The sequence below is a fragment of the Elgaria multicarinata genome, chromosome 1 (assembly GCF_023053635.1).
Source record: "Elgaria multicarinata webbii isolate HBS135686 ecotype San Diego chromosome 1, rElgMul1.1.pri, whole genome shotgun sequence".
NCBI classification, from domain to species: Eukaryota; Metazoa; Chordata; class Lepidosauria; order Squamata; family Anguidae; genus Elgaria; species Elgaria multicarinata.
Genome location: NC_086171.1, coordinates 89,883,584 through 89,909,312, shown reverse-complemented (window position 1 = coordinate 89,909,312; position 25,729 = coordinate 89,883,584). Strand labels below are relative to the sequence as shown.

At 45.8% G+C, this 25,729-nt stretch overlaps 1 protein-coding gene across 1 annotated transcript in view; it reads right to left on the bottom strand.

Moving 5' to 3' along the window:
• KRCC1 (lysine rich coiled-coil 1) overlaps positions 1-25,729 on the bottom strand; it is a 105,250-nt gene that overhangs the window by 30,160 nt on the left and 49,361 nt on the right. The window contains exon 3 of the mRNA XM_063126672.1: positions 2,578-2,693. Coding sequence (XP_062982742.1) covers positions 2,578-2,693 — 116 coding nt within the window. The remainder of the gene's footprint in view (positions 1-2,577; positions 2,694-25,729) is intronic.

Genomic DNA, 25,729 nt, shown 5'->3' with positions numbered 1-25,729 from the left:
TGATATTTGTTTAAAAACCAACTTGCTGCGCAATCCTATGCATGTCTACACCAAGGTCCCACTGAGGTCAATAGAACCTACTCCCAGGTAAGTGTGTATAGGATTACAGCCTTAGTCATCTTACTCACAGGGGTAAATTGGAAGTTTTATTACATGGGAAGAACTGCACTGCAGTGTCTGCATATTTTCATTATCTAAAGAAATGTAAATGTCATTGTGAGCTGTACATAAGAATTTATGACAACTCAAATGCTGTGACAATTTCAATGAATGAGATTTTAAATGTCTCATTGGAACACACACACACAAATCTAATCTCTCAAAAGGAGAGATACAAGTTCTGGATTAATTCTTTTCCTGAATTTAAACAAGCCTCATCTGGAAAAAGTGGCATACATTGCTTTCCAAAAAACATCTTAATTTTGAAATTTAAAAAAATCATCCTACTTTTGAAGTCCAGCCATCTTTTAAGACCAAATGAAAATGTAATACCAGAGATCAACTGTCATGATGGGGAGGGCACAGCTCACTTGCAGAGCTGGGATATTTCTTGGGAGAGCTGCTGCCCAGCCAAAGTGGATACCACTGGTCTTAGACGGAGCACCGGCCTGCCAAAGGATAAAGCAGCTTTATTGGTGGTGAGTGGATGGGCACTCCAAAGGGATGGATTTTACGGTCCATTTTAGTTCTGTATTTGCTGAAGGGTATTTGTGTGTGTGTATTTACTGAGATTTAAAATTTCACTCACTTTTATTGGATAGTTCCCATTTTGAAATTCTCACAGCCTAGGAGGTCTTGTAAGAAGGAAATATGTCACCACACATTCCTGGGGTGGGAGGGTGCCGAAGTCTAGTTTTCTGTTGCTAGACTTTTGGACAAAGTGCTCTGATTCCAAGTGTCATCAGGCGGTAGGAAACAAGCAAATTTTGGCTGCAAAAAGGAGCCCAGCACACAACAGTCTCTGCAGTCAATACTAATCGGAAAAGCTACATTTTCCTAATTTGACCATGGCCATAGCTAGACCTAAGGTTTATCCCTGGATCGTCCAGGGGTCAAACCTGTTCATCTAGGTGACACACAGGGGATCCAGTGCTCAGGCAGGGGCGAACCCTAGATGATCCCAGGATAAACTTCATTTATTTAGAATATTTATATACCGCTCCCCATTGTAAAATTTCGGAGCGGTGTACAAGGTAAAATGAAAATAAAAACAGAATAAAACAGTTAAAACAAAATTTTAAAAGAAGCAAAAATCAGAAATCTAAGGCTGCATGTTAAAGAAAGGCTTCTTGGAATAAAGATGTTAAACTTTAGGTCTAGCTGTGGCCCATGTGTGTTGTCGGTGAAGCCCACTGTGCTGTTTGATCTCTAACTCCACTTAATTCCTACCACATAGTGACAAATGGTTGTTTCCAAGCTTATGGCTGCTTTATTGTACTTTATTATGTTTTAGGAAGTAAGCCTTTTCAAGTGTTTACCAGAAATGTGGGATACAAAGTTCAAAACAAATAACTCCAACACACACTAAGGGGGGTGGGGAGAAAGGGAGACTGGTCACCCATAGCCACTCTGTAATATGTAAGATTGAATCTAGGACAAGTTCAGGCCTTATTTTCCCAGGCTTCCCAAACAGTAACTAAATATCGCAGCCAGGCTGGTCACTGGTACACCTAGGGGTGACCACATTACACCAGTTTTAAAATCTCTTCACTGGCTGCCGATTAGTTTTCGGGCGAAGTACAAAGTGTTGGTTATTACCTTCAAAGCCCTACATGGTTTAGGGCCAGGCTACCTGCGGGATTGCCTTCTCCCGTACAATCTGCCCCGCACACTCACGTCATCTGGGAAGAATCCACTTCAGCTAGCAAAAACTAGATTAACAACCATTACCCAGAGGACCTTTTCTTCCGCTGCTCCCAGACTGTGGAATGGGCTGCCGGAGTAGATTCGTCAACTTGACAGTTTTTAGAATTTTTTTAAAAAGATACAGACTGATCTATTCCGGCAGGCCTATCCAGTGGAATTTTAGGTTGTTTTTAATCATGTATGGCATGTTTTAATGTGTATTTTATATCATGTTTTTATACTGTTTGTTTTGCACTTTGGATTGTTTTAGTTTTTGTGAACCGCCCAGGGAGCTTCGGCTGTTGGGCGGTATGAAAATGCAATAAATAATAGTAACTATTCATCTGGGCAGCCTTAACGTTGGCGTGGCAGCAGTGGTACACCTGAGCAGCGCCTGCTCAATTCCGCTTCCACTGAAGTGGCCCCTCACGCTCTTCCACGAGAGGAGACCCTCTGAGCAGCTCTCTGGTTAGGTCCCCCCACCCTTATTCCCCCAACTCTAAAGAAGGCGGCTTAAGGTTCTCGTTGCACTTCTTCCCTCCCCCTGAAGGCCCAGCGGCCCCTGCAAGCCCCTCTTGCCCCATCTCCCCTTAATCCTGGACCCCCAAATTCGGCCGAGCCCCTCTGGCCAGCTTCCTGTGCGTCACTTCCGCCTTCTCCTCCCGCGCCCCAGGCAGTCCAGGGGTCTCCCCTTTCCGTCTCGGGCCCACTGCCTGCCACTCTCTCACTCACCTGCTCTCTGGCCCCGGGGGGGCAGCGGCAGCGCGGGGGAGGGGACGTCCCCTCCCCCCTCTGCCCTCTCCCTCTCCCGCCCCGCAGCAACAGCAGCAGCAGCAGGTGCCGCCGCCATGACTGGGGAAGCGGAGCAGAGCAGGCCCTGCCCCTCCCCGCCTCCACAAGGTCGGGGGCGGCAGTGACCCGGAAGAAGAAAGGTGGGGCGGCGGAAGTGGGAGCCTCTCTAGCCGCGGTTCCTTGGAAGCGCGAGAGTCAGCCAACCTTCGCCTGAACTTCCGCGTCCTTCTGGGCGCCTGGGCGCTGTCCGTGTGCGGGAGCCAATCAGGCTCTCTCTCTCATGCGTCCCTCTCTGTCATGATCCCCGCCGAATCATAGAATCAGAATAGCAGAGTTGTACGGGGCCGGCAAGGCCATCTAGTCCAACCCCTTACTTAATGCAGGAATCCACCCTCAGCATACTTAGAATCAGAGAATAGCAGAGTTGGAAGGGGCCAGCAAGGCCATCTAGTCCAACCCGCTGCTCAATGCAGGAATCCACCCTAAAGCATCACTGACAGATGGTTGTCCAGCTGCCTCTTGAATGACTCTAGAAGACTCTTGAAGACCTGTGCGTTCCCATAGAGACAGTCTGGGATCACCCAAAATGCTCGTCTTGCACTGCTCGTCTGAATAGAACTCCTGGCGTCTGCATTCCACTGAAAAAAACAGAATGAAGTTTAATAGGGATAAATGCCAAGTTCTACATTTAGGAAATAGAAACCAAAGGCACAGTTACAAGATGGGGGATACTTGGCTCAGCAATACTACAGCACCATGTACATTGATGGTGCTATATAAATAAATAATAATAATAATAATAATAATAATACAAACGAGAAGGATCTTGGAATTGTTGTAGATCACAAGCTGAATATGAGCCAACAGTGCGATATGGCTGCAAGAAAGGCAAATGCTATTTTGGGCTGCATTAATAGAAGTATAGCTTCCAAATCACGTGAGGTACTGGTTCCTCTCTATTCGGCCCTGGTTAGGCCTCATCTAGAGTATTGCATCCAGTTCTGGGCTCCACAATTCAAGAAGTACGTAGACAAGCTGGAGTGTGTTCAGAGGAGGGCAACCAGGATGATCAGGGGTCTGGAAACAAAGCCCTATGAAGAGAGACTGAAAGAACTGGGCATGTTTAGCCTGGAGAAGAGAAGATTGAGGGGAGACATGATAGCAGCCTTCAAATACTTAGAAGGTTGTCACACGGAGGAGGGCCAGGATCTCTTCTCGATCCTCCCAGAGTGCAGGACACGGAATAACGGGCTCAAGTTAAAGGGAGCCAGATTCCAGCTGGACATCAGGAAAAACTTCCTGACTGTTAGAGCAGTACGACAAGGGAATCAGTTACCTAGGGAGGTTGTGGGCTGTCCCACACTAGAAGCCTTCAAGAGGCAGCTAGACAACCATCTGTCAGGGATGCTTTAGGGTGGATTCCTGCATTGAGCAGGGGGTTGGACTCGATGGCCTTGTAGGCCCCTTCCAACTCTGCTATTCTATGATTCTATGATTTATTTTGCAGGGAGGTTAAATAATCCAGACTTTCCCCACTACAAAAAGGAACGAAACATGGAGGGGAAGGGGCGAAATGAGTGCAGGATGTGAATGACGTCATGTGAGGCTGAAAAACTGCATACAAGGCATGGCGAGCGTGCGATAAATCGCTGGTTTGAGGGAGCTCATTGAGTGAACTACAGCAAGCAGGTTACCTATTTAAAAGTTTCCTCTAAAACTAAATTTACAGAGCAAAACATTTGAATCTGATATTTCACCACAAGATGGCACTACAACCTAAAGTGTGAGTGGATAATCCTAGCTATTACAATGCAATTTTAAATCTTGTTTGAGATAATAATGAAGTGACTAAGGGTGCTTCCTGACAAGGCTTTTATTGTGTAATTACTAGGGTGACCATATGAAAAGGAGGACAGGTCTCCTGTATCTTTAACAGTTGCATAGAAAAGGGAATTTCAGCAGGTGTCATTTGTAGGCATGCAGCATCTGGTGAAATTCCCTCTTCACCACAACAATTAAAGCTGCAGGAGCCCTGTCCTCTTTTGTGTCTGGTCACTCTAGTATAGCTCCTGCAGCTTTAACTGTTATGATGAAGAGGGAATTTCACCAGGTTCTCCATATATACAAAGGACACCTGCTGAAATTTCCTTTTCTATGCAACTGTTAAAGATACAGGAGCCCTGTCCTCCTTTTCATATGGTCACCCTAGGACATTTTACAATTTTATATCATCTTCTATATGTAACTCCCATGGTTTTCCACAACTTCTTCCATTTGTTTTTGAGGTTCTCTATATTAGAAAAAAACAACAACCCAGCTTTCTTACCACAAGCCTCCAGTCTCAGATCTTTTCATGCTCAAAATGGGCTCCTTCAGAGAGTGACCACGTGTCTTTTAATCAAAAAGGGAATGCTATTGGGAAGAATAGGCAGCAGTAAAACAGCACCATCTAGTGATGGAATAAAAACCTGTTATAAATAAACATGGGATTATATCTGTGTTAAAATGAAACAGGATTGCTGGGGGGAAAGGGCACGAGATGTCCTATTTGTTTACGACATCATGAAATCAACTGGTAAACTTCTAGAAGCGCTACAAATCATTTATTTACAGATCCCCTTTAAATCACAGAAATTCCATTAAAGAGGGAATAATGGAAACGCTACACAATGTCTTTTCATTGGTAGTGCTAAGTGCTGTCAGTCCGGAAGCTTGTAGGATGTTAACAGGGCAATCCTACACATGTCTCCTCATAAACCTTTTGGAAACCACCCAGAGAGCTTCGGCTATGGGGTAGTATATAAATGTAATAAATAAATAAGTCCTATTGAGTTCCGTGAGACTTACTCCTAGGGAAATGTGCAACCTAAAACTCTACCAAAATACTCTACCAAAATACTCTAAAACTCTACCAAAATACAGTAGCAATCTTTCCAAGGGTGTTTCCAGATGGAGGGCTTATGGGATTAACAAAAGAAGGCATTGTACTGCTATTCTGTCTTCCTTATCACATTTTCTACAGTAAGAAAAAGGATGAAAGAAATGGGAAGGCACAAGAGGGCTATGAGTAGAAGATGTCATCATCCGGAACCCTTATAAAATTGCATAAATGAGGCAGGGTGATGGTACGATAAACGCCTCATCTGGAAGCTCCCTATATTTCAGATAACCTAGTTTCTATGTCGATGGTTCAGGCTTTGTGTACTGTCAGGGAGTACTGTTCTAGTAGATGCACAGGACTTGTACTAGCCTGCAATCCAATTAATTACTTTTCCTGCCTGAGGTCTTTTCTGTGTGATGTGTGAAATAGTGAGTCCTGTACCACATTTTATACCCATCACGATAGTCTTGCAAGCCTGTCTGGCTAGTTATTTTTCATTTGTTTTTATAGATTTATATCCCACCTTTCACAGTGGCCTCAAAGCAGCAAACAAATATTTCAATATTTTTACAGAGGCACTATAGCATTGTATATGATACAGTGCGATAGAAGAGCAAATTTAGCAGTCATGGAATAAGAGGGAAGGTCCTCTTACGGATCAGTAATTGGTTAAAGAACAGAAAGCAGAGAGTGGGATTAAATGGTAAATTCTCCCAATGGGGTAAATAGTGAGGGCCAACAGGGACCAATTCTTTTCAACTTGTTCATAAATAATCTGGAATTAGAAATGAGCAGTGAAGTGGTCAAGTTCGCTGCTGACACTAAATTATGTAAGGTGGTTAAACTACAAAGGGATTGTGAAGAGCTCCAAAGGGAACGCTCCAAGCTGGGAGAGTGGGCGTCCAAATGGCAGATGTGGTTTAATGTGAGCAAGTGCAAAGTGATGCACGTTGGGGCAAAAAATCCCAACTTCAAGTAAAACCTGATGGGCTCTAAGCTGGTGGTGACTGTCCAAGAGATCTTGGGATTGTGGTGGACAACTCAATGAAAATGTCAACCCAGTGTGCAGCCACCGTAAAGAAGGCAAACTCCATGTTAGGCATTATTAGACAAGGAATTGAAAATAAAACTGCCAGTGCCATACTGCCTTTATACAAATCTGTGGTGCAAACTCATTTAGAATACTGTGTACAGTTCTGGTCATTACACCTAAAAAAAGATATTGTAGAGTTGAAAAAGTGCAGAAAAGGGAAATTAAAATGATTAAGGTGCTACAACAGTTGAGATTATTTAGCTTGGAGAAAAAAGGAGGGTAAGGAGAGACATAATAGAGTGTACAAAATTACGCATGGTGTGGAGAATGTGGATATAGGGAGACATTTTTCTCCCTCTCTCAAAATACTAGAACCCAGGGTCATCCCGTGAAGCTAATTGATGGGAGATTCAGGACAGATAAAAGGACCCTCTTGTTCCTTCCTCCACTTTCTGTAGGAGAAAGTTAACAGCCACACATGTCTGGAATTTCTTGGAAGGGCAGCTTTTGGCAGAATTTGTCTCCCAACAGATATTGGGTTATTTATTTATTTATTTATTTATTGTATTTTCATACCGCCCAATAGCCAAAGCTCTCTGGGTGGTTTACAAAAATTAAAACCACAAAAACCATTCAAAATATAAAACAACTAGTATAAAAGCATAATAGAAAATACTATACATTGAAGTCCCCCATCACTACTACATCGCACTTCCTTGAAACACTGGCAATACGTTTTGCAAAAGATTCATCCTCGTCTTCTCCTTGATTGAGTGGTGGGTAGTAGACTCTATGACTACCTTTTATTCCTTGCCCCATTTATTTTAATCCAGATGCTCTTGATGGGGCTACCAAACTCATCCTCCTGTATTTCTGTGCAGGGATAAGTAATTTTAACATATAGTGCAACTCCGCCTCCCTTTCTATTTCTTCTGTTCTTTTTGAACAAATTTTACCCTTCAATTGCTATATTCCACTCATGGGAGTGATCCCACCAAGTTTCAGTTATACCTATCAAGTCATATTTGCCTTCATGTTTATCTCCCATACTCTAGGCATTAGTATATAGACATCGAGGACCATGTGCTTTATAGTCTGGCTTCTTTCCTATACCATTGTGAAGACTACTTTAGGGCGCTGTTAGAGCTGTTCTCTCTGTTATGGTACAGAAGCCTTCATTATTATTATTATTAATTTATTTATATAGCACCATCAATGTACATGGTGCTGTACAGAGTAAAACAGTAAATCGCAAGACCCTGCCGCATAGGCTTACATTCTTCATCCATTGTTGCCTCGAAATTTATATCTCCCGCCCCCGTAGGATTCAGTTTAAAGCCCTCCTGATGAAATTATTCATGTTGTGGCCAAACACATTCTTCCCAGCCCTTGTGAGGTGCAACCCTTCCCTTGCCAGGAGTCCATCTTCCAAGCAGCGTGAATCTCTCACGTCGGCACCACCTTCGTAGCTAGTCGGTCATCTGGAGTATTTTTCTTTCCCTTTCTGTTCCTCTTTCAAGAACTGGGATGATGGATGAGAAAACTATCTGGGCCCCAAAGTTCTTGAGTTTCCATCCCAAAGCCTCAAAGTCTGATGTGATTTCTTCGTAGCTCTGCTTGGCAGTATCATTTGTTCCCACATGGATGAGAAGAAAAGGATATGTGTCAGTGGGCTTTATGAGCTTTGGAAACCCTTCAGTCACGTCTCAGATCTGTCCTCCAGGGAGACAGCATATCTGACGAGTCCATGGGTCTTCACAACATACTTGAGTTTCAATCCCATGCAGCAGGAAGCCTCCCACAATGACTACTCTTCTGTTCTTGTTGTAGGCCTTGGTATTGTTGCCTCTGCTCAACTGACCTTCTGCCTCTGATAACTCCAGTGAGAACTCTGGATCCTCTCCTTGTCTGTGCAAATACATGTTGTTTCTCAAAGTATCAGAGGCAGTATTCCTATGTACACTAGTTGCTGGGGAGCATGGGTGGGAGGGTGCTGTTGCACCATGTCCTGCTTGTGAGTCCCTAGTCGATAACTGGCTGGCCACTGTGTGAACAGAGTGCTGGACTAGATGGGCCCTTGGTCTGATCCAGCGTGGCTCTTCTTATGTTCTTAAGAGAGGACTTTGCTGCAGGCGTGATGGCCTTGCCATGGTGGAATTGTGTCTTCTGTTTTGTTTTTGCAACAAGGAAGGTATGTGCTCCAGCAATGGAGATGAGGAGTGCAGTGTTATCAGAGAACTCTGTAAACACAGTGCCCTTGCCCCCAGCACAAACACTTCAAAAGCTACTTTTATAGAATGACAAGGCATTGTTGTAGGGAGTGAATTTAGGCTGTGTTGGGATTTGTCTCTTTCTTTCTTTCTAAGGATACCTGTGCTTAAGTGCAAGAAGCTAGATTGCCAGTTTACTCCCAATTATTCAACAATAACAACAGTAAAATGACCCTTCCTGCCTAAATTTGGATGCTTATATGAAGAAAGCTTGGGGAAACCAGGAGTAGACTTTTGGGTGAAAGAACTGTGATCTCAATTCATTGTTTTGTGGGACCAGTTTCAGTTTTTGGCCTGAGGATGTGGACAAGGCACTTGCATCTGTATGACAATGGAATCAGTGACCTAGGGAGGTTGTGGGCTCTCCCACACTAGAGGCCTTCAAGAGGCAGCTGGACAACCATCTGCCAGGGATGCTTTAGGGTGGATTCCTGCATTGATCAGGGGGTTGGACTCGATGGCCTTGTAGGCCCCTTCCAACTCTGCTATTCTATGATTCTATGACCCAACACATGTTCTTCTCTCAAGCCCTTCCCTTCATGGGTTAATCGAGCTAGCCATGGGAGACTGACTGGATGGATTGGAGGAGAGGTAAATGAATCATTGCATGATGGTGTGGTCCCTACTGCCTTGAAGGAGACCGTGGTGTGACAAATCCTGAAAAAACCCTCCGCTGGACCCTCAGATCCTTCTTCTAGCATCCAGTCATGAATACTCCCTTCCTGGGTAAGGTGCTCGAGAGAGTGGTGGTGTCTCAGTTACAGGAACTTTTGAATGAAACTGAGGGCCTTACTAGACGAGGCCTTAGCGCGCCTTCTGACCCGGTTTCCCTGCTGTGCGTCCAGATGACGCACAGGGGAATCCGGAGGCAGGCTGCGCTGAGGCCTCCTTCAACGTGCCATAAGCTAAGTCGCTTATGGCGCGCTTTTTCCCCAGCTCCGGCCTCAGGCTTTGCGAGGAGCCGCGAAAAGCCGCGGATCTGGCACAGCGCTCATAGGAGCGCTGTGCCCATCGGCGGGGGGGGGAAGAGAGGGGAGGGCGAAGGATGGTAGGGTGGGTGGCACGGGGGGAGGGTGGGTGCGATCGCGCCGCTCGCCGCCCAAGCAAGCAGCTGAGCGGCGCTTGCCCGGGCAATGCCGCCCCATCCCGGGCATTGCCCGGGCAAGCGCCGCTTGGCTGCTTGCTCGGGTGGCGGCGGCGCGACCGCACCCGCCCTCCCCCCGTGCCACCCACCCTACCATCCTTCGCCCCCCTCCCCATTTAAAACAAACAAACAAAAAAAACCCCTTACCTTCACGGAGTCTTCGGGCCACCTGCGGCCCCTTTAAACAAACAAACAAACAAAAATGGCGGACGCCGCAGGGCTTGCGTCCTCCCTGCGGCTCCGCCGTCTGGAAGCGTGGAGGAGGCGCGCTAACGTTAGCGCACCTCGGCCCCGCCTCCCTGCCGGCGTAAGCCGGCAGGTCTAGGAAGGCCCTGATTATCTGAATCCATTCCAGTCTGGTCTGGGGACAGCCTAGCCAGGGTGATCCTTGTACTGGTAACCTCATGAATAGACTACTGTAATATTCTCTGTGCAGGTCTGCCCTTCTTCCTGGTTTGGAAGCTGCAGCTAGTGCAGAAAGCAGCAGCTAGAGTGCACATTAGGAGTGTTAAAAGAGCTGCACTGGCTGCCAATTAGCTACCAAGACATGTTCAAGGTGACAGTCTAGCAGACCACCTTTTTTCTGTATATACCCATCCCACCTTGAAGATCATTAGAGGAGGCCTTCCTTGCTTTTCCACCACTAACAATGTCATCACAAAGATCTTAATGTTGGGCCTTGTTGGTGGTGACACCCACCTAAGGAAAGCCCTCCCATGTGCAGTTTGGGAGGCAGAAAATGTGGTATGCTTCAAACGCCTCCTGAAAATGCACTTGTTCACCCAGGCTTCCTCTGGCTTGTAATTAATTGCAATTAATCATTTTACTGCTTGTATTGTTTATATTGTTTTTGTTATTGGAATTGTTTTAATTGTGTATTTTAAATGTGATTTTTAATATTTATATGTCAACCGCTTAGGGCAGCGGTCCCCAACCTTTTTGGCACCAGGGACCAGTTTCCATGGACGGGGGAGGGGGGTTGAGGGGATGGTTTTGGGAAGCCCTCCCCACCCACCCTCCCCACCCCCACTCCAGCGTCCTGGCTTCGCCTTGGCTGGGTGGGTGCCCAGCCGAAGTGAAGCTAGGACGCTGGGGTGGGCAGGCGGCTATGGAACGGCGCGTCCGGAAGTCGCTCTCCCAGAGCAGCTTCCGGCCGGGCGTGCCGTTCCAAAGCCGCCCACTCCCCACCCCAGCACCCTGGCTTCGCTTCGGCTGGGCAGGCGAGATGGCACCCCACGCCTAGGTATGCTGAGGTAGGGGTGGGGGGTGAAAGCATCTCACCTGTGTGGCCTGATTCCTAACAGGCCACAGACCGGTCCCGGACCATGGCCCGGGGGTTGGGGACCCCTGACTTAGGGATTTTATTATATTAAGCAGTATATAAGTATTACGAAAAAACAAATACACGAATTTGTAATCAGTCAGGGATCTGGAAACGGCCTCTTTAGCCCAGAGTAGCAGGTCAAAAAGTATTGTCTTTTCTCTGCTGGCTTCTAGTTAATTCTTGGCATTGCCCTTTGTGTGCTGCTCCTTTTTGAAACACCTCTTAGACTTTCTGCCTTTCAATGTAGACCCCCTGTGCAAGCCATGGCATTTCTGTTCACATCTCTGTATATTGCATAGCACACTTTGGCGTTTTAACAAATCATCTTTCCTTTCCCCAGAGGAAGGGAAATGGGCAGCAGAACATGACTCCCTTTGCAGCAATCTTAATGTGCCCATTCTGCAACCTTTTAAAGCCATTTTTACCAAAACCAATAGCAAGCAAAAGAACAGCGGATGCTGAGGTAATTTGTTCAGCAGGCTTCACCTGTATACACAATTACCCATTTCCAGAATATGAAAATTAGGCTTGGACTGGGCATTGTACTGGAATAACGTAACATATCAACTTGTGCTCATGTCTACAGGAAATCTGTGATTCTTTGTGTCTTCCAGACTGATTTTATCAGAACCTTCCTTACCTGCTGTGCACTTTGATGACTAAAAAGGTCAAGGGTTGAAGATGTGACGTGAGGAGGCCTCCCTGCAGGACATCCTCTGCTTCAGGGAGTTGCCACATCCTTCCCTCCTCCTTTTCAGTGTACAGACATGCTTTAAGATATCAGACATTCAAGCAGGCAAATATTGCGAAAAACTGTGGGCAGTGCCAATTCTTTGTAGAATGGGGCTAATCATGAACCTAAATTATAATATTTGTATTACCATATCTGTCCTCCAGGAGCAATTAAGGGAAACTCTCTATTATTGTTGTTGTTGTTGTTGTTGTTTATACACCGCCTCATAGCCGAAGCTCTTTGGGCAGTTTACGAAGATCCAAGGAAAAATTGAATTGTTATGTTCTGCAGTGGCAAATGGATAGCAGTGACTAGAGGCCCTCATTTTGCTTTGAAGGAATCCCAGCTACCAAGAAGAAAGCACATTATTTTTTTTAAAAAACACAACCTCAGTGGGTGCCAGGAAAGGTGTCTGGGGATGCACTGGTGCCTGTGGGCTCTATGTTGCCTGCCAGGCTCTCAAGAAAACAAAACCCAAGTGACCAGCATACATTTTTCTCGAGAATGTTTAATCTCAGATTATTTTATTTACTCCTTTGGTAGACAGGAGTGCAAATCTATACATGTCTACTCAGAAGTAAGCCCTATTGAGTTCACTTGGACTTACTTCCAGATACTTTGTCTCCCCCCCCTTTTTTTTTCTTTTTCTTTTTTAGCATGCACTTAAAACGGTATCATATGAAAAATACAAATCAGTGTCTGGAAACATGCATCATATAGGTCTACATTCGCTGTAGCTCCCTATTGAGTTAAACTAGGGGTGGGCAACCTGAGGCCCCAGGGCCTGTGTTAGCAGGCTATTCAGCAGGAGTGCAGGTATTGCAGATTCCAGTGATAGCTGACAACCGTAGAGGTGGCTGGTTTAAGAAAAAACGTGTTTAAATGCAGCAATGCAAGAGCTGGAAAAATGACAGCAACACAATCCTCAGCTCAGCTAATTTCCCCACAACTTGATTAATTCTATATATGTTTGATTTCTAAATGCTCTGCCGAGTTAATTTCCCCAAATAATGAATGTATATCATAAATTATTTTGTGTATTTAATACATTCCTCAGTAATTGAAGAAGCTGGTGTCTTGCCAGATTGCCTCTTGCAAAAATTAAAAGGTCCTTCAACAAATGTGTGTCTTAAGAACATGCACAAAGTTTGTACACGTGTCTAGAGGAGCACGTTGGTAATATTAAACTTCAAAAGTCCTCTGCAAGTGACCAGTGCAGATTTCTGGCAAGAGTGATTTTTCCTTCTCCCGGCAGCCTACTTGGTGGGGGAGGGGAAGAAAAGTGGAGTGACAGAAAGGTCATCATCAAAGAGTGTTGCATTGCAAGCTCACACTACTGCCCACTTACAGATGTTGGTGTGTCCTTTAGATAACAACATCCACCTCCTGCACACCTCCTCCTCCTTCCACTCATTTTCCCCTCGCAAAATAGACCCCTTTTAATCTGACTTTTTTTTAAATGGAATGTGCTGTGATCTCCTGCTGTGTGCAGGAAAAGTGGTGTGATAAAAATGGCCTCTGAATGGGCCATGTGGTCTTTGTTTACTTCCTCTTTCCTCTCTGGGAGGTAAGAGGAAGTAATGAAGGACAGTAGTGGGGGCGGAGAAGTGACGGTAAGGAAACGCAATTTCCCCCTGTGGGATGACGCTCAAAGAGTGTGAGAGAAGCAGGTTGGTTCTGCTTTCATCCACCACTGGCATGTTTCCTCCCAACGGATTACTCTTGAGGGAATGTGGCCCTCAACACATCTTTGTTAAACAGTGGAGAAATTTGGGTTTGCTTGCATGCAATGTGTGGAGTGACTCAGCAGCCTTTAAAGGGAAGAAGGCTAGCAGTAGCTCATTAAATTAAAATGATAGCATGGATTATATTGCTGTCTCAATAAACCCCTAGAGATTCTACTCGTTTTGCCCCACTAATATGATAAATGGCTGGACTCTCCATAGTACACAAAGTTTATTTATTTATTTATTACACTTATATACTGCCCCCATAGCCAGAGCTCTCTGGGCGGTTTACAGAAATTCTAAAATTGAGATAAAAACAAGTATACAAAATTTAAAATTTTAAAACACAGAACATACACACATAAAGCATTAAAACCATTAAAAAAAACTAAACATGTGGGTGATTAAGATGTGCCGCCATATGCCTGGGCAAAGAGGAAAGTCTTAACTTGGCGTCGGAAAGATAGCAGCATTGGCGCCAGGCGAGCCTCATCAGGGAGATCGTTCCACAGTCTGGGAGCTACCACCGAAAAGGCCCTGTCCCTTGTTGCCACACTCCGAGCCTCTCTCGGAGTAGGCACCTGGAGGAGGACCTTAGATGTTGAACATAGTGACCGGGTATATTCACGTCGGGAGAGGCGTTCCGTCAGGTATTGTGGTCCCAAGCCTTGATGGTCCCAAGCCTAGGTCAAAACCAGCACCTTGAATTGGGCTTGGAAACATAGAGGCAGCCAGTGCAAGCGGACTAGAGCAGGTGTTATATGGTCGAAGCTTCTGGTTCCCGAAATCAATCTGGCCACTGCATTTTGCATGAGCTGCAGCTTCCGAACCGTCTTCAAAGGCAGCCCTAAGTAGAGTGCATTGCAGTAATCTAACTTGGAGGTTACCAGAGCATGGACAACTGAAGCCAGGTTATTCCTGTTTAGATAGGGGCATAGCTGGGCCACCAACCAGACTTTGTAAAAGGCACTCCTGCCACCGAGGTCACCAGAGCCTCAAGTGACAATGCAGTCCTAATACATCTCTACTATTATATTGTCATAACATATATAATTGTTTCTGTTTGTAATTGTTTCTATTGTATTTTTTGAATATCATATTTATAGCTGTTTGATATCTTGTAATTAATTTGTTCATTTGTTCATTTGTTATATCGTGAGCCGCTTTGGGCACAGTTTTGTGGGAAAGCAGCTTAAACATAAATAAATGATGATATAATGGAAGCAATAAAACATGTGTAGAATTAATAATGGAAGATAAGCTTTTGCTGTGCAATAAAAGTCATAACTAGTGGAAATATTCAAAGGATGCAGTCCTATGCACACTTACCTGAGAATAAATCTCACTGAATTCAATAGAGCTTATTCTCATCTTGACTGTTATTTGTATAATTTTAAAACAATTTTAAAACAATGTTAAAGTGTTTGCTCACATTGCAGAATGCTGTTTTCCAAGCAGCTAATCCAGTGATCAAATATAATGTAAAACATACCCCTTGCTTTCCTGCAGGCCAGGCCATGATCTACACTACTGCTTATAACGCTTTATAAGGGTTATGACAACTGTTCAGGCCCAGGACAAATTACATATACAGTTTTCATACTGTTTTAAAAGTGTTATATCCTGCTTGGTGTAGATTGGCCCGTACACCAAGCAGAATATAACACTTTGAAAACGGTTTGAAAACAGTATATGGACTGTGGCCTGGGCCCCAACCATTGTAACCATTATAAACCATTATAAAACCTTAGTATAGATCTTGCCCAGGTTATGAATATGAGGGTGAATAGATGAAGCAGCATTATTCCAAGTTGGACAGTTTGTTTATCTACCCCAGTACTCTGCGCTGTCTGGTAGTGGCTGTCGGAGATGTGAATGTCTTTCTCAGCCCTGTAACCTGTAATACTTTTAACTGGATATACCAGAGACTTAGAGCTCCATCAGATGGGGGAAAATTTATTTATTTATTATTTATTTATTAAGTTTATATACCACCCCATAGCCGAAGCTCTTCGGGTGGTTTACAAAAGTTTAAAACAGCAAACATTAAAAAAAGTATACAACATTTTAAACCATCAAGAAATATAAAAACAACAGTATAATACAGTATCCAGATTGCCAACTGTCAGCCAAGTGCCACAATATCTGGGTGCCTTTTCCCCTGGCAGCAGGGTCCTTCATTGGGCCCCAATACGTGCAAATTGTAACCCCCGGTCTTCAACCTTGGGAGCCTCCATTTTCCTGCTAGGCAGAATTCGTTAATTTTTTGAGTAACGCTTCCCTACTGTTGCTTCTCTACCCTCGCTTTTGTTGCTCAATACTTCCTCTTTCTCAGGCCCGAACTACACCAAGAAGGATATTGCACCATGAAAGCGGTATGAAAGCGGTATATAAAAGGCAGGAGCTACACTACTGCTTTATAACGGTATTAAAATGCACTGACAACTGTTGGAGCCCATGGACACAAACCATATACTGCTTTCATAGTGCTATATCCTGCTTGATGTGCCTCCTGCCTTTTATATACCACTTTCATACCACTTTCGTAGTGCAATATCCTGCTTGGTGTAGATGAGGCCTCAGAGAGAGGAAAGAGGAAGTAAACAACGTGCACGTTGCCCATTCAGTGGGCCGTTTTCATCGCATTGCTTCTACTGCACGCAGCAGGAGATAGCAGCAAGTTCCATCTCTAAAAATAATTTGGACTTACTGGGCTCTTTTTTTATTGTGGGAAGAAAGCTAGAAGGGGTGGAAGACACAGGAGGTGAACAACGTTGCAAAAATCCGTGAGTACCCAGTAACGAGCGGGTAATAAAATACTTGTCTGATGCTGCTGTTAACCTGGGTCCTTCATGCAAGGAAGGCGGTTCTCTCACACATCTGCTTCTGAAGCATGTCTTAAAAGCATGTACTAGCTTGTAGTACATCTGACAAGCGTTTTACTGCACGCTCGTTACTGGGCACTCGTGAATTACTCACATGACGTCGTCTGCCTCTTACCCGTCTTCCGCCCCTTCTGGCCATTATTGCGCCGCAAAAAAACCCTCATTAAGTCCGGTTGCTGCTCTCTCCTACTGGACTGAATGGGGCTAGCTACTTCCTGTTTTTAGGAAGTGACGGGAGCCGCGCATTTGACTAGATGTGATGAAGCTCATAGTCTCATGCACTGCTGGAAAGGCTTTTGGCTAAATCCAGATTCTGGATGACAGAATAGATTCCACGTGGCTCAGATTTTAGCTTTTCCGCTTTAGCCATGGAAAATGATTGTATGACAAGGCTGCGCTGCAACTGGCACCATGTGGCTTTGGGAAAGGTATAAAGCAGTACAAAGAGTGAGGGATGAGTCCACATCTACAGTCAGCGCCTTTTGGGCAGATGAACAAAAGTTGAAAATGAATTGCGCCAAGGAGCAACTGGGTCCTGGGTCCTCCTGGTTCGAGGAGGAGCTACCTACACAGAGTGCTGATTAGCTGGGTCTTGTGCTGACCACAAAGCCACTGCCCCCACACCTAGAATTTTAGAAAGTCTTTAAAAATGACACAGGGCCTTGCTAGACCTACCACATACACCGTGTGGGAGGAGGGGTGACGACGCGCTACAGCTAGCGTGCGCCGTCGCCCTTTTCCAGACATAAACACGCGACGGGGCAAGGGAAAGCCCCGTCGCGTGCTCTGGGTTTTCACCCCTTAAAGGGTCATGTGCGCAGGAGCGCACCGCCGGAAAAGGAAGGTTTTTTTAAAAAAATAAAGGGTTCCCTGCTCCCCCTGCCCCTGATTCCCCCCCTACAATGTCTGATGCCCCCCGCCTGCTCGCTCGCCCGCCCGTCCTCCCCCCGTCTGCCAGGCCTGTCTCTGTCCTTCTTCCCCCGTCTGCCATGCCCATCCCCTGTCCACCCTGCCCGCTTGTCATGCCCGTCCCCTGTCCGCCATGCCCGCTCGTCATGTCCGTCCCTGCCCGCTTGTCATGCCCATCCCCCGTCCGCCATGCCCGCTCGTCATGTCCGATGCCCCCTCTGCGGCCCCCCTGTCCGTGATTCCCCCCCCCGGCCCGATGGGCACAGCGCTCCTATGGAGTGCTGTGCCCAGTCCGTGGCTTCTCCCAGCTACTCGCGAGTAAGCGAGCAGCCGGGAAAAGCCACGGACCCTGCTAGACCTTCCGCAACCCCGGACTCAGGCCGGGGCTGCAGAAAAGCCGGGCCATAAATGAATCCGCTTATCCCGGTTCAAGCAAGGTCTTAGCCTGGCCTGACCCCGGGATCCCCTGTGCATCATCTGGATGCACAGGAGGGAGACCAGGCCTCACACCGGGCTAAGACCTTGTCTAGCAACGGCCACAGATTTGCTTTGGGGGGGGGGGAACTGCTGAATAAACGTTGAGATAGATAAATATGCCAGATGCCTGAAGAGAGCGGGGTGGGGAAATAAAATACAACACAGAACAAAAACCAAACTTGCTTAAAGAATGAAGTATTGGTGTTGGAGCAAAAAATCCATGTTGCTGGTGGAGAAGGGACATGTGCCAGTAGAGAACTGAGAGTGGACCAGGAGGGGAAGCGATACAGCAGGAAAAAACAAAACAAAAAACACCTACACCCATAGGGAACAATGTCTATATTGTGCCAACCTAATTTCACCTTCTTGCATCACTTGTGGGAATAATTTCACACCATAAATTATAGGAAGTGGGTTTTGCCTCTGGTCCACACACTCTGAAAGAAGCCTCATATATCTGATTAAAGGTCTTTCATGAAATCACATGCTGTCAACTTAAACAACGTAAGAATTGCAGGAGACCGTTTTTCAACATTGCATCATTGCTGCACTTTGAAATCTCAGATCTTTTCAGGATGAATGAGCCCACTTGGTGAGACTTTTAATGCCTTTTAAGCTAGGGATTATTTAGGGACATCTTTTGGGACAACCATAAAATATTTTCTACTTCCTTAAACGTTCACCAAATGCAGGGCCAGCAGCAGGTTTGAGAGGGTTATGGGCAAAGCGTCCTGCGGGCATGTCTAGGGGAGCTTACCTGGGAATAGAAGAAAAAGGGAAATGTGTACTCTGGTGCTAAGTAAGGTTTAAAATATTTAATAATGATTTCTTCATTAAAAAAATGATATGGAAATTCAAATAAGACAGATTGACGCGTACACTAGCTCAGCGTTTTGGGCCCTTAGGTCCTTCATCAGGAGCTGCAAACAAATCATACAATCTATCAGAAAACATCTCTTTAAAAATAGACATACTTTTTACATATTATCTTCAATATACAATACAAACAAAGAACAACACTCATACAAGCAAATGCCCTTCAGCGATCAGTTTTTAATCGACCCATCTTTCTCAAAGGATTCCACTGCCATGAACCCAGGGAGCCTATACTATAACTCCAATATTTTTAATGTGCTGTGTAAGCTTACGTATAACCATAACTCCCCGGCCCAGAGGTTATCTACTCGCCAAATGAAAAAAGCTTCCCTTAATAAATAGTTCTTAGCTGCCAGTTTCTCCTAGTTCTCTGCTCTCCCACAGACACAAACATAACAAAGACTGACCTGTATCGTTGTCAAAATTTGTTTATCTAAAAAAATGTAGAATCTCTTTTTCTGTATTATCCTCAGGAGGACTGTTTAAACTGTAAAAGATACTATCTCAGATATGTAGGTGACACCACTTTGATGGCTGAAAGCGAGGAGGAGCTGAGGAGCCTTATGACGAAGGTGAAAGAAGAAAGTGTAAAAAGCTGGGTTGCAGTTAAACCTCAAAAAAAACCAAGATTATGGCAACCAGCTTGATTGATAACTGGCAAATAGAGGGAGAAAACGTGGAGGCAGTGACAGACTTTGTATTTCTGGGCGCAAAGATTACTGCAGACGCTGACTGCAGCCAGGAAATCAGAAGACGTTGACTTCTTGGGAGGAGAGCAATGACAAATCTCGATAAAATAGTTAGGAGCAGAGACACCACACTGACAACAAAGGTCCGCATAGTTAAAGCAATGGTATTCCCCGTAGTAACCTATGGCTGCGAGAGCTGGACCATAAGGAAGGCTGAGCGAAGGAAGATGGATGCTTTTGAACTGTGGTGTTGGAGGAAAATTCTGAGAGTGCCGTGGACTGCAAGAAGATCAAACCAGTCCATACTCCAGGAAATAAAGCCAGACTGTTCACTTCAGGGAATAATTGTTGTTGTTTATTCGTTCAGTCACTTCCGACTCCTTGTGACTTCATGGACCAGCCCACGTCAGAGCTTTCTGTCGGCTGTCACCACCCCTAGCTCCCCCAAGGTCAAGTCTGTCACCTCCAGAATGGCCAAAACATGCCCATTGAACTCAATGGAGAGCCAAACCCCACTGTTTCCCCCACCTCCTCTTGCTCTGCTTCCACAGTAAATGTTAGTGATGAAATCTTAAGCTAACAGCGGCACAAAAGTAGCCCGCCAAGGAATCCATAACTGTGATAATAAGGCCTACAGCGATGAGCTCACCAAGGAAAACGTTGATGATGTGTGGTTTTTTCATTTCTTTTCATATAAATTTCTTCATTAGATTTCAAGATCACAATTTTCCCAAGGGGACAAAAGAATTCCAAAAGCACCTTAAATATAAACAAAAAAGTATAAATAAACAAAGACAAGTAATTTACAATAAAATACAATGCAGTAAATATCGTGAAACTTTTTCAGTTAAAAGCCAGAGAGGCAAGTATGTTTTTAATGCCTGCTTAAAAGCGGCCACAGATGGGGTCATTTGTATATCTGTTGAGAGGGAATCTCATAGGGTAGTGGCCACTGGTGAGAAGGCTCTGTCTCTCATGTCTGCCAACCTTACTGATTTTAGCATTGGGTCAGAAAATAGGGCATCCCAAGATGCTCTTAAAGCACAGGCAGGTTCATATAGATGCAGGTGTAGGTAGTCCTTCAAATGACCTGGATCCAAGCTATTTAGGGCTCCAAAAGTCAAAACCAACACTAAATTGGGCATGGAAATGTGTTGGAAGTCAGTGCAGTTGGTACAGAATTGGTGAAATATGAACCTAGCAAGGATGGAAGTGGCTGCATTCTGTACCTGCTGAAGTTTCTGAGTTGGCTTCAAAGGCAGCGCTATGTAGTGTGCTCTTGATACAAAAGAGAGCTATTTTTTCAGAAATGACCTTGCCTAACAAACATATAACGAGCATGTTGTTAACACTTGTCTCTCAGAACCCTCACAGATGCCCTCCCTCTGGACTCCAGATATAAACAGCCAACAGGAACCTCCAACTTCACTCCTCCAACTCAGGATGAAAACACTCCTCACATAGGTGCTGGTGGGGGATTCCATGTCTCAGACACAAGTAGCTCTCATGTCTTGTATACCTGCAAAAACGGTGTATTTGCTAAACATTCCTTCCTCCCTCAACAGGTAGAAGCAGTGCCTCCCATGCAGGGGAAACAGAATAACTATAGATTGTGCAGAAGGGGGGGGGGGCGGTATTGGCCATGAAATCCAAAAGGCATATAAGCTTCCACCTAGACAATGGGCAGCATAGGCATCTCTGCTAGTGAACATGAAGGACTCCAAGCACTGCTATTGCTGGTCAAACACTCATAAGCTTTCAAGTATCCAAATGAAACCACATGAAGCAGCTTAGACAGAAACTGAAGTCAGAGGTCCACTCTCTACAGAAGAGAGCATTGTCTCAATGACTATCCTGTCCGACCCAACAGATACTTCCAAATGTGGACAGCATGGGTCCCGCTATTGGCCAAGGGCGCCTGAGGAAGAGAACTTGAAGAACACTCTTTCTCATTCACTAATTGACTTATTAGCACCACAGGCTATCTATATGCTCTGGAAGTCCCGGGGTGGCTCCAAATCTTCACTGCCTCGGTTATACGACGCAGCCACTGGTTCAGAGCCAACTCAGGGCAAAGAGTCGAAGATCCGCAGCAGAAAAGTTGGGGACTTACCCAGATATTTCTTGCCCAAGGGAGGTCAGCACGGCTCTTCTACCATCTTTCCTCGCTCCGGCATTGCTCTGGGGGTGTTCCCGGGTGGAAGGTGACCTTCCATGGTTGCTGGAAGCCGCAGGAGGGTGAAGGGGTGGACCCGGCAAGCCAAATGGCCACTGGAAAGCCCACACTGCCTTCCTTCATCTAGATTATTTGCCGCCATGCTGCACCAGTGATACCACGGGGTTTGGTAATGGAGCCATGAAGACAGCCCCTCTACTGAACAACTGCTGGCCATTACTCATTACTGTTCCCGTGTTACACTTCACTCTTTAAAGGGAGCTCACCAACAGCTTCAAAGGCAAGGAGCCAGGAACCAACTGTGGCAGAAACCAATGTGAAACGAGCCATCCCTTTGTAGGATAGAGTTGTCCCTGCCTATTGGAATGGGGGCAGCTCTAAACAGAAAAGCCTGAGCAAACCCATTTCAACAAAACTTGCAAGCAGTGGGGCTCAGACATATTTCAATTGTGCTCTGCCTGTTGCACAAGCTGTACTGCTTCTAAAGCCTGCTCAAGCCCATTAAGGCAGCGGTTGAAGCTCCGGCAGGTGGGCAGAACCAAGCCCATCTCTCTTCCAAACTTGTCACCTAGGAAAAGGGTGGCCTTATTTCCTGTCTGAGACCGGCATCAGGTATGAGAGTGTTCTTAGCAGTACGACCTCTGGTGGACCCTGAGCTACACTGGTAGACCTCCAGCCAGGGTCTTATAGCGTAGCAGTGGACAGCTGCAAGCCACTATTTATTTATATTTTATTTATTACTGTATTTATATAACCACCCTAAAACACAAGTTCTCTGGGCGGCTCACAAAACGACTCCACAATGTCCTTGATATATAGCATTATTCTGTGGCATTGTGTGGAATCCAAGTGATGGCCTCATAACAGGAGGGAGGGGACACCAGGCAGGCATGAACACTGGTGGGGCCTGCTGGAGCTCTGGAACCCCGGCAACTGGCTGACCACGGCTGCTGATGCAGTGTCTGCCTATGTGCATGGCCAAATGTGGACTGCCTGAAAAGAAGGTGGTAGCGGAATAAATGCTTGCGGATATTATGTGGCAAAGCAAATAAGAAGAGTTGCCAATTTTGCTATCAATAAGACTTCCTGTGACAGCTGGGCATCAGGCTTTCTTATCTCGCTATCAATATATTCCGGCAGTTTAATTATTGACACAAGAAAACCATTCTTTTACAGTCCTCATTAGCCTCTGCATGGAGCTGGTATAATAATCAAACCATAAAGATCTCTACCCTCACACACACACAAAACTAAAAAAGAAAGAAAGGCTAAAGTAGAACGAAAAGGGAAGTATTTAGTGCATACTCCGTGTCTGTGGAATATCTCCTCTTTCAATATGTTCAGTTGTACTGTAGTGTAGCGATGGGCAGAAAACACAGATCAGGGTCTAATGGTAGATCTCTGGGTGTTTTGAAGTAGATTGGCAAGGGTTTCTGACACCCAATTATTTATTTATTTATTTATTTATTTATTACATTTCTATCCCGCCCAATAGCCGGAGCTCTCTGGGCGGTTCACAAAATTGTTTAACAACAACAAGAAGAATTTCCTACCTAAATGAAGAAAGCTTGGGGTAACTGGGAGAGGACTTTTCTGTGAAAGGACTGTGAGCTCAGTTCAGTTTGGGTACTTAAAACAAATTTATATGCCCAGAATATGCTCAGAGGCACCCTGTTCTCCCATTCCAACCGTATGTATTTTGCACCTGGCTCTGATTGGTGCCTAACCCTAACCCTGTTGGAATTCTAGTAAAAAAAAGAGAGATCTGATAAGCCTACCATCTGCCCACTCTTGCTCTAGTGTGACTGGTGTGACATATATCGTGCAGGTCTGTTCTTAGAGATTTGCGGTCAGCCTTTATAACCTTTATCCGTCTTGGCTGAGGATAGGCAGTGAGTAGGCAGCAGCCAGGAAAATAATCTGCAGTGTAACTCTGGCAACCAGAACATCCCGGAAGCAATGTGTTGGAATAATCCTTTGAGCCAAGCCCTTGCTTCTTGCATCACTACTGATCAGCTTTGTATCACCATCGTGATACAAAGCACCTCTCTAGCGTATGGCAAGGGGCTGGCCTCAACAAGTTCCGTCCCTGTAATAAAGTTGGAGTCATGTGTGAAGGAATTCGGTGAATGACTAAGCATTTGTGAATGTGCTCGTACGGCAATAGTAGTATTGACAAATTAGAGAGCCACATCCTTATGCAAACTGCATTTTTGGATGGATTTTCTAAGCTGAGAACTGCATTGCAAAATTCAGAGAAGTGCACAAATGTGTTATGAGTCGCATATTAGTCCAGGGAAGGCGAATTGGTTTGGTTTGGTTAAAAATGCAAACTGAACAACCCCTCTCCCCACATCCCTAGTCTTCACCCAGGGGCTGTCTATACATGGCCAAAGCCTCGCAGTGGCTGCAAAACTGCGCTGCATCAATTATATGACACAGCTGTGGATTTGCAACCACCACGGGGCTTTCCTGCGAAGCTGCACTTTGAAAAAGTCGGGGACTTACCATGACTTTTTTAGTAGGAGCAAGGTCATTATGGCGCTTCCGCCATCTGACCTCACTCCAGAGCTGATCAGGGGAGATGGTCCTGGTGGAAGGCAACCGGCAATTGGTCGCCAGGAACCAGGAAGAGGGTGGGGGTGGGGGTGGGGCAGCTCTGCTACCCAGATGACCGCCGGAAACCCCGTGCTCCCTCCTTGGCACTGAGATTATCTGACACTACCCCAGTAAGGGAAACCCTGGGGTTTGGGAAGAAGTAGCGGAACATTGGTAAAGGCGTTGGTAAACATTGGTAAACTGAATCTCCTAATACATGGAGGTCTAGATCCTATACATAGATTTCTAAAGTGGGTACTCTGCTTGTGGATGTATTGGAAACCAAATCAGATGTGGGGAGGAGAGGGTCTCTATTACTGGGAAATATTGACAGGCATTGAAATGAAGCCCCGTCTTACCCAAATTGCCAAAGCTGCCATAGGGTAGGTTTAGCATGTGTGAATTTCCCTGCTATTGGGGAATATCCCCAACCACAGTCAGTAGCATTTGGGCACTAAACCTGAGAGGAGACAAGAGGGATTCATTATGTGGGCTGTGGGAAGGGAACATAGTCTACTTCCCTTAGCCACAATGACACGCCAATCCACAGTGGTTAAGCATGTCGTGTGAACCATTCCTAACTATGGTGGCTACATAACCATAGTTTAAACATGCTCTCTAAGCATTTGGTGGAAAAGGGTTAGTAACCATGGCTTAGCATGTTGTCTGAAAAGGCCCAATACAAGAGCTGCGAAATTCACCCCCTAATGATAGCTGTGTGTGTGTGTGTGTGTGTGTGTGTGTGTGTGTGAGAGAGAGAGAGAGAGAGAGAGAGAGAGAGAGAGAGAGAAGTGGACTCAGGGCGTTACTAGACGAGGCTCTAGCGCGCGTTACCTTCCGCAGTCACGTCGAGGCTTCCAGATGACGTTCACGAGGATCCGCCGTTATCCCGCGGTGAAGCCTCTTTCTCCCGACTTTAAAAAAGTGAGTTTTAGGACGCCTTTTCCTGCTGTCCCGCGGTAATTCGGAGTACGTGTGGGAGGATGTGAGGTCACTGCGGTCCGCACTGGGCAGGAAAAGGCGTGCTAAGGGGGAGTGGTCAGCGGCTTCGGTCAAGCCGCCTCCGCCATTTGCGCGCAGTCCGGCAGCTGGGGCAGCGCGGCGGAGCGGCTTTTTTTTTTTATTTCCCCAGTGACAGTTTGCGCAGGACCGGAGGACCGGAAAAGTGGCTGGTGACTCCTTGCGGTGGGCAGCTACCGTGGCCGCATAATGGCGGTGCTGTACGCTGCCTGTTAGTGTGGGTACCAGGCTGGCAGAGGGCAGAGCTGTTTGTGGGCTGCTGCCATGGCTACGGCCAGATGTGGGTTGGCTCCTTGGGATGGGGCAGAGGGCACAGAGGCGATCATCGCCGCCGACACCTCAGAGGCATG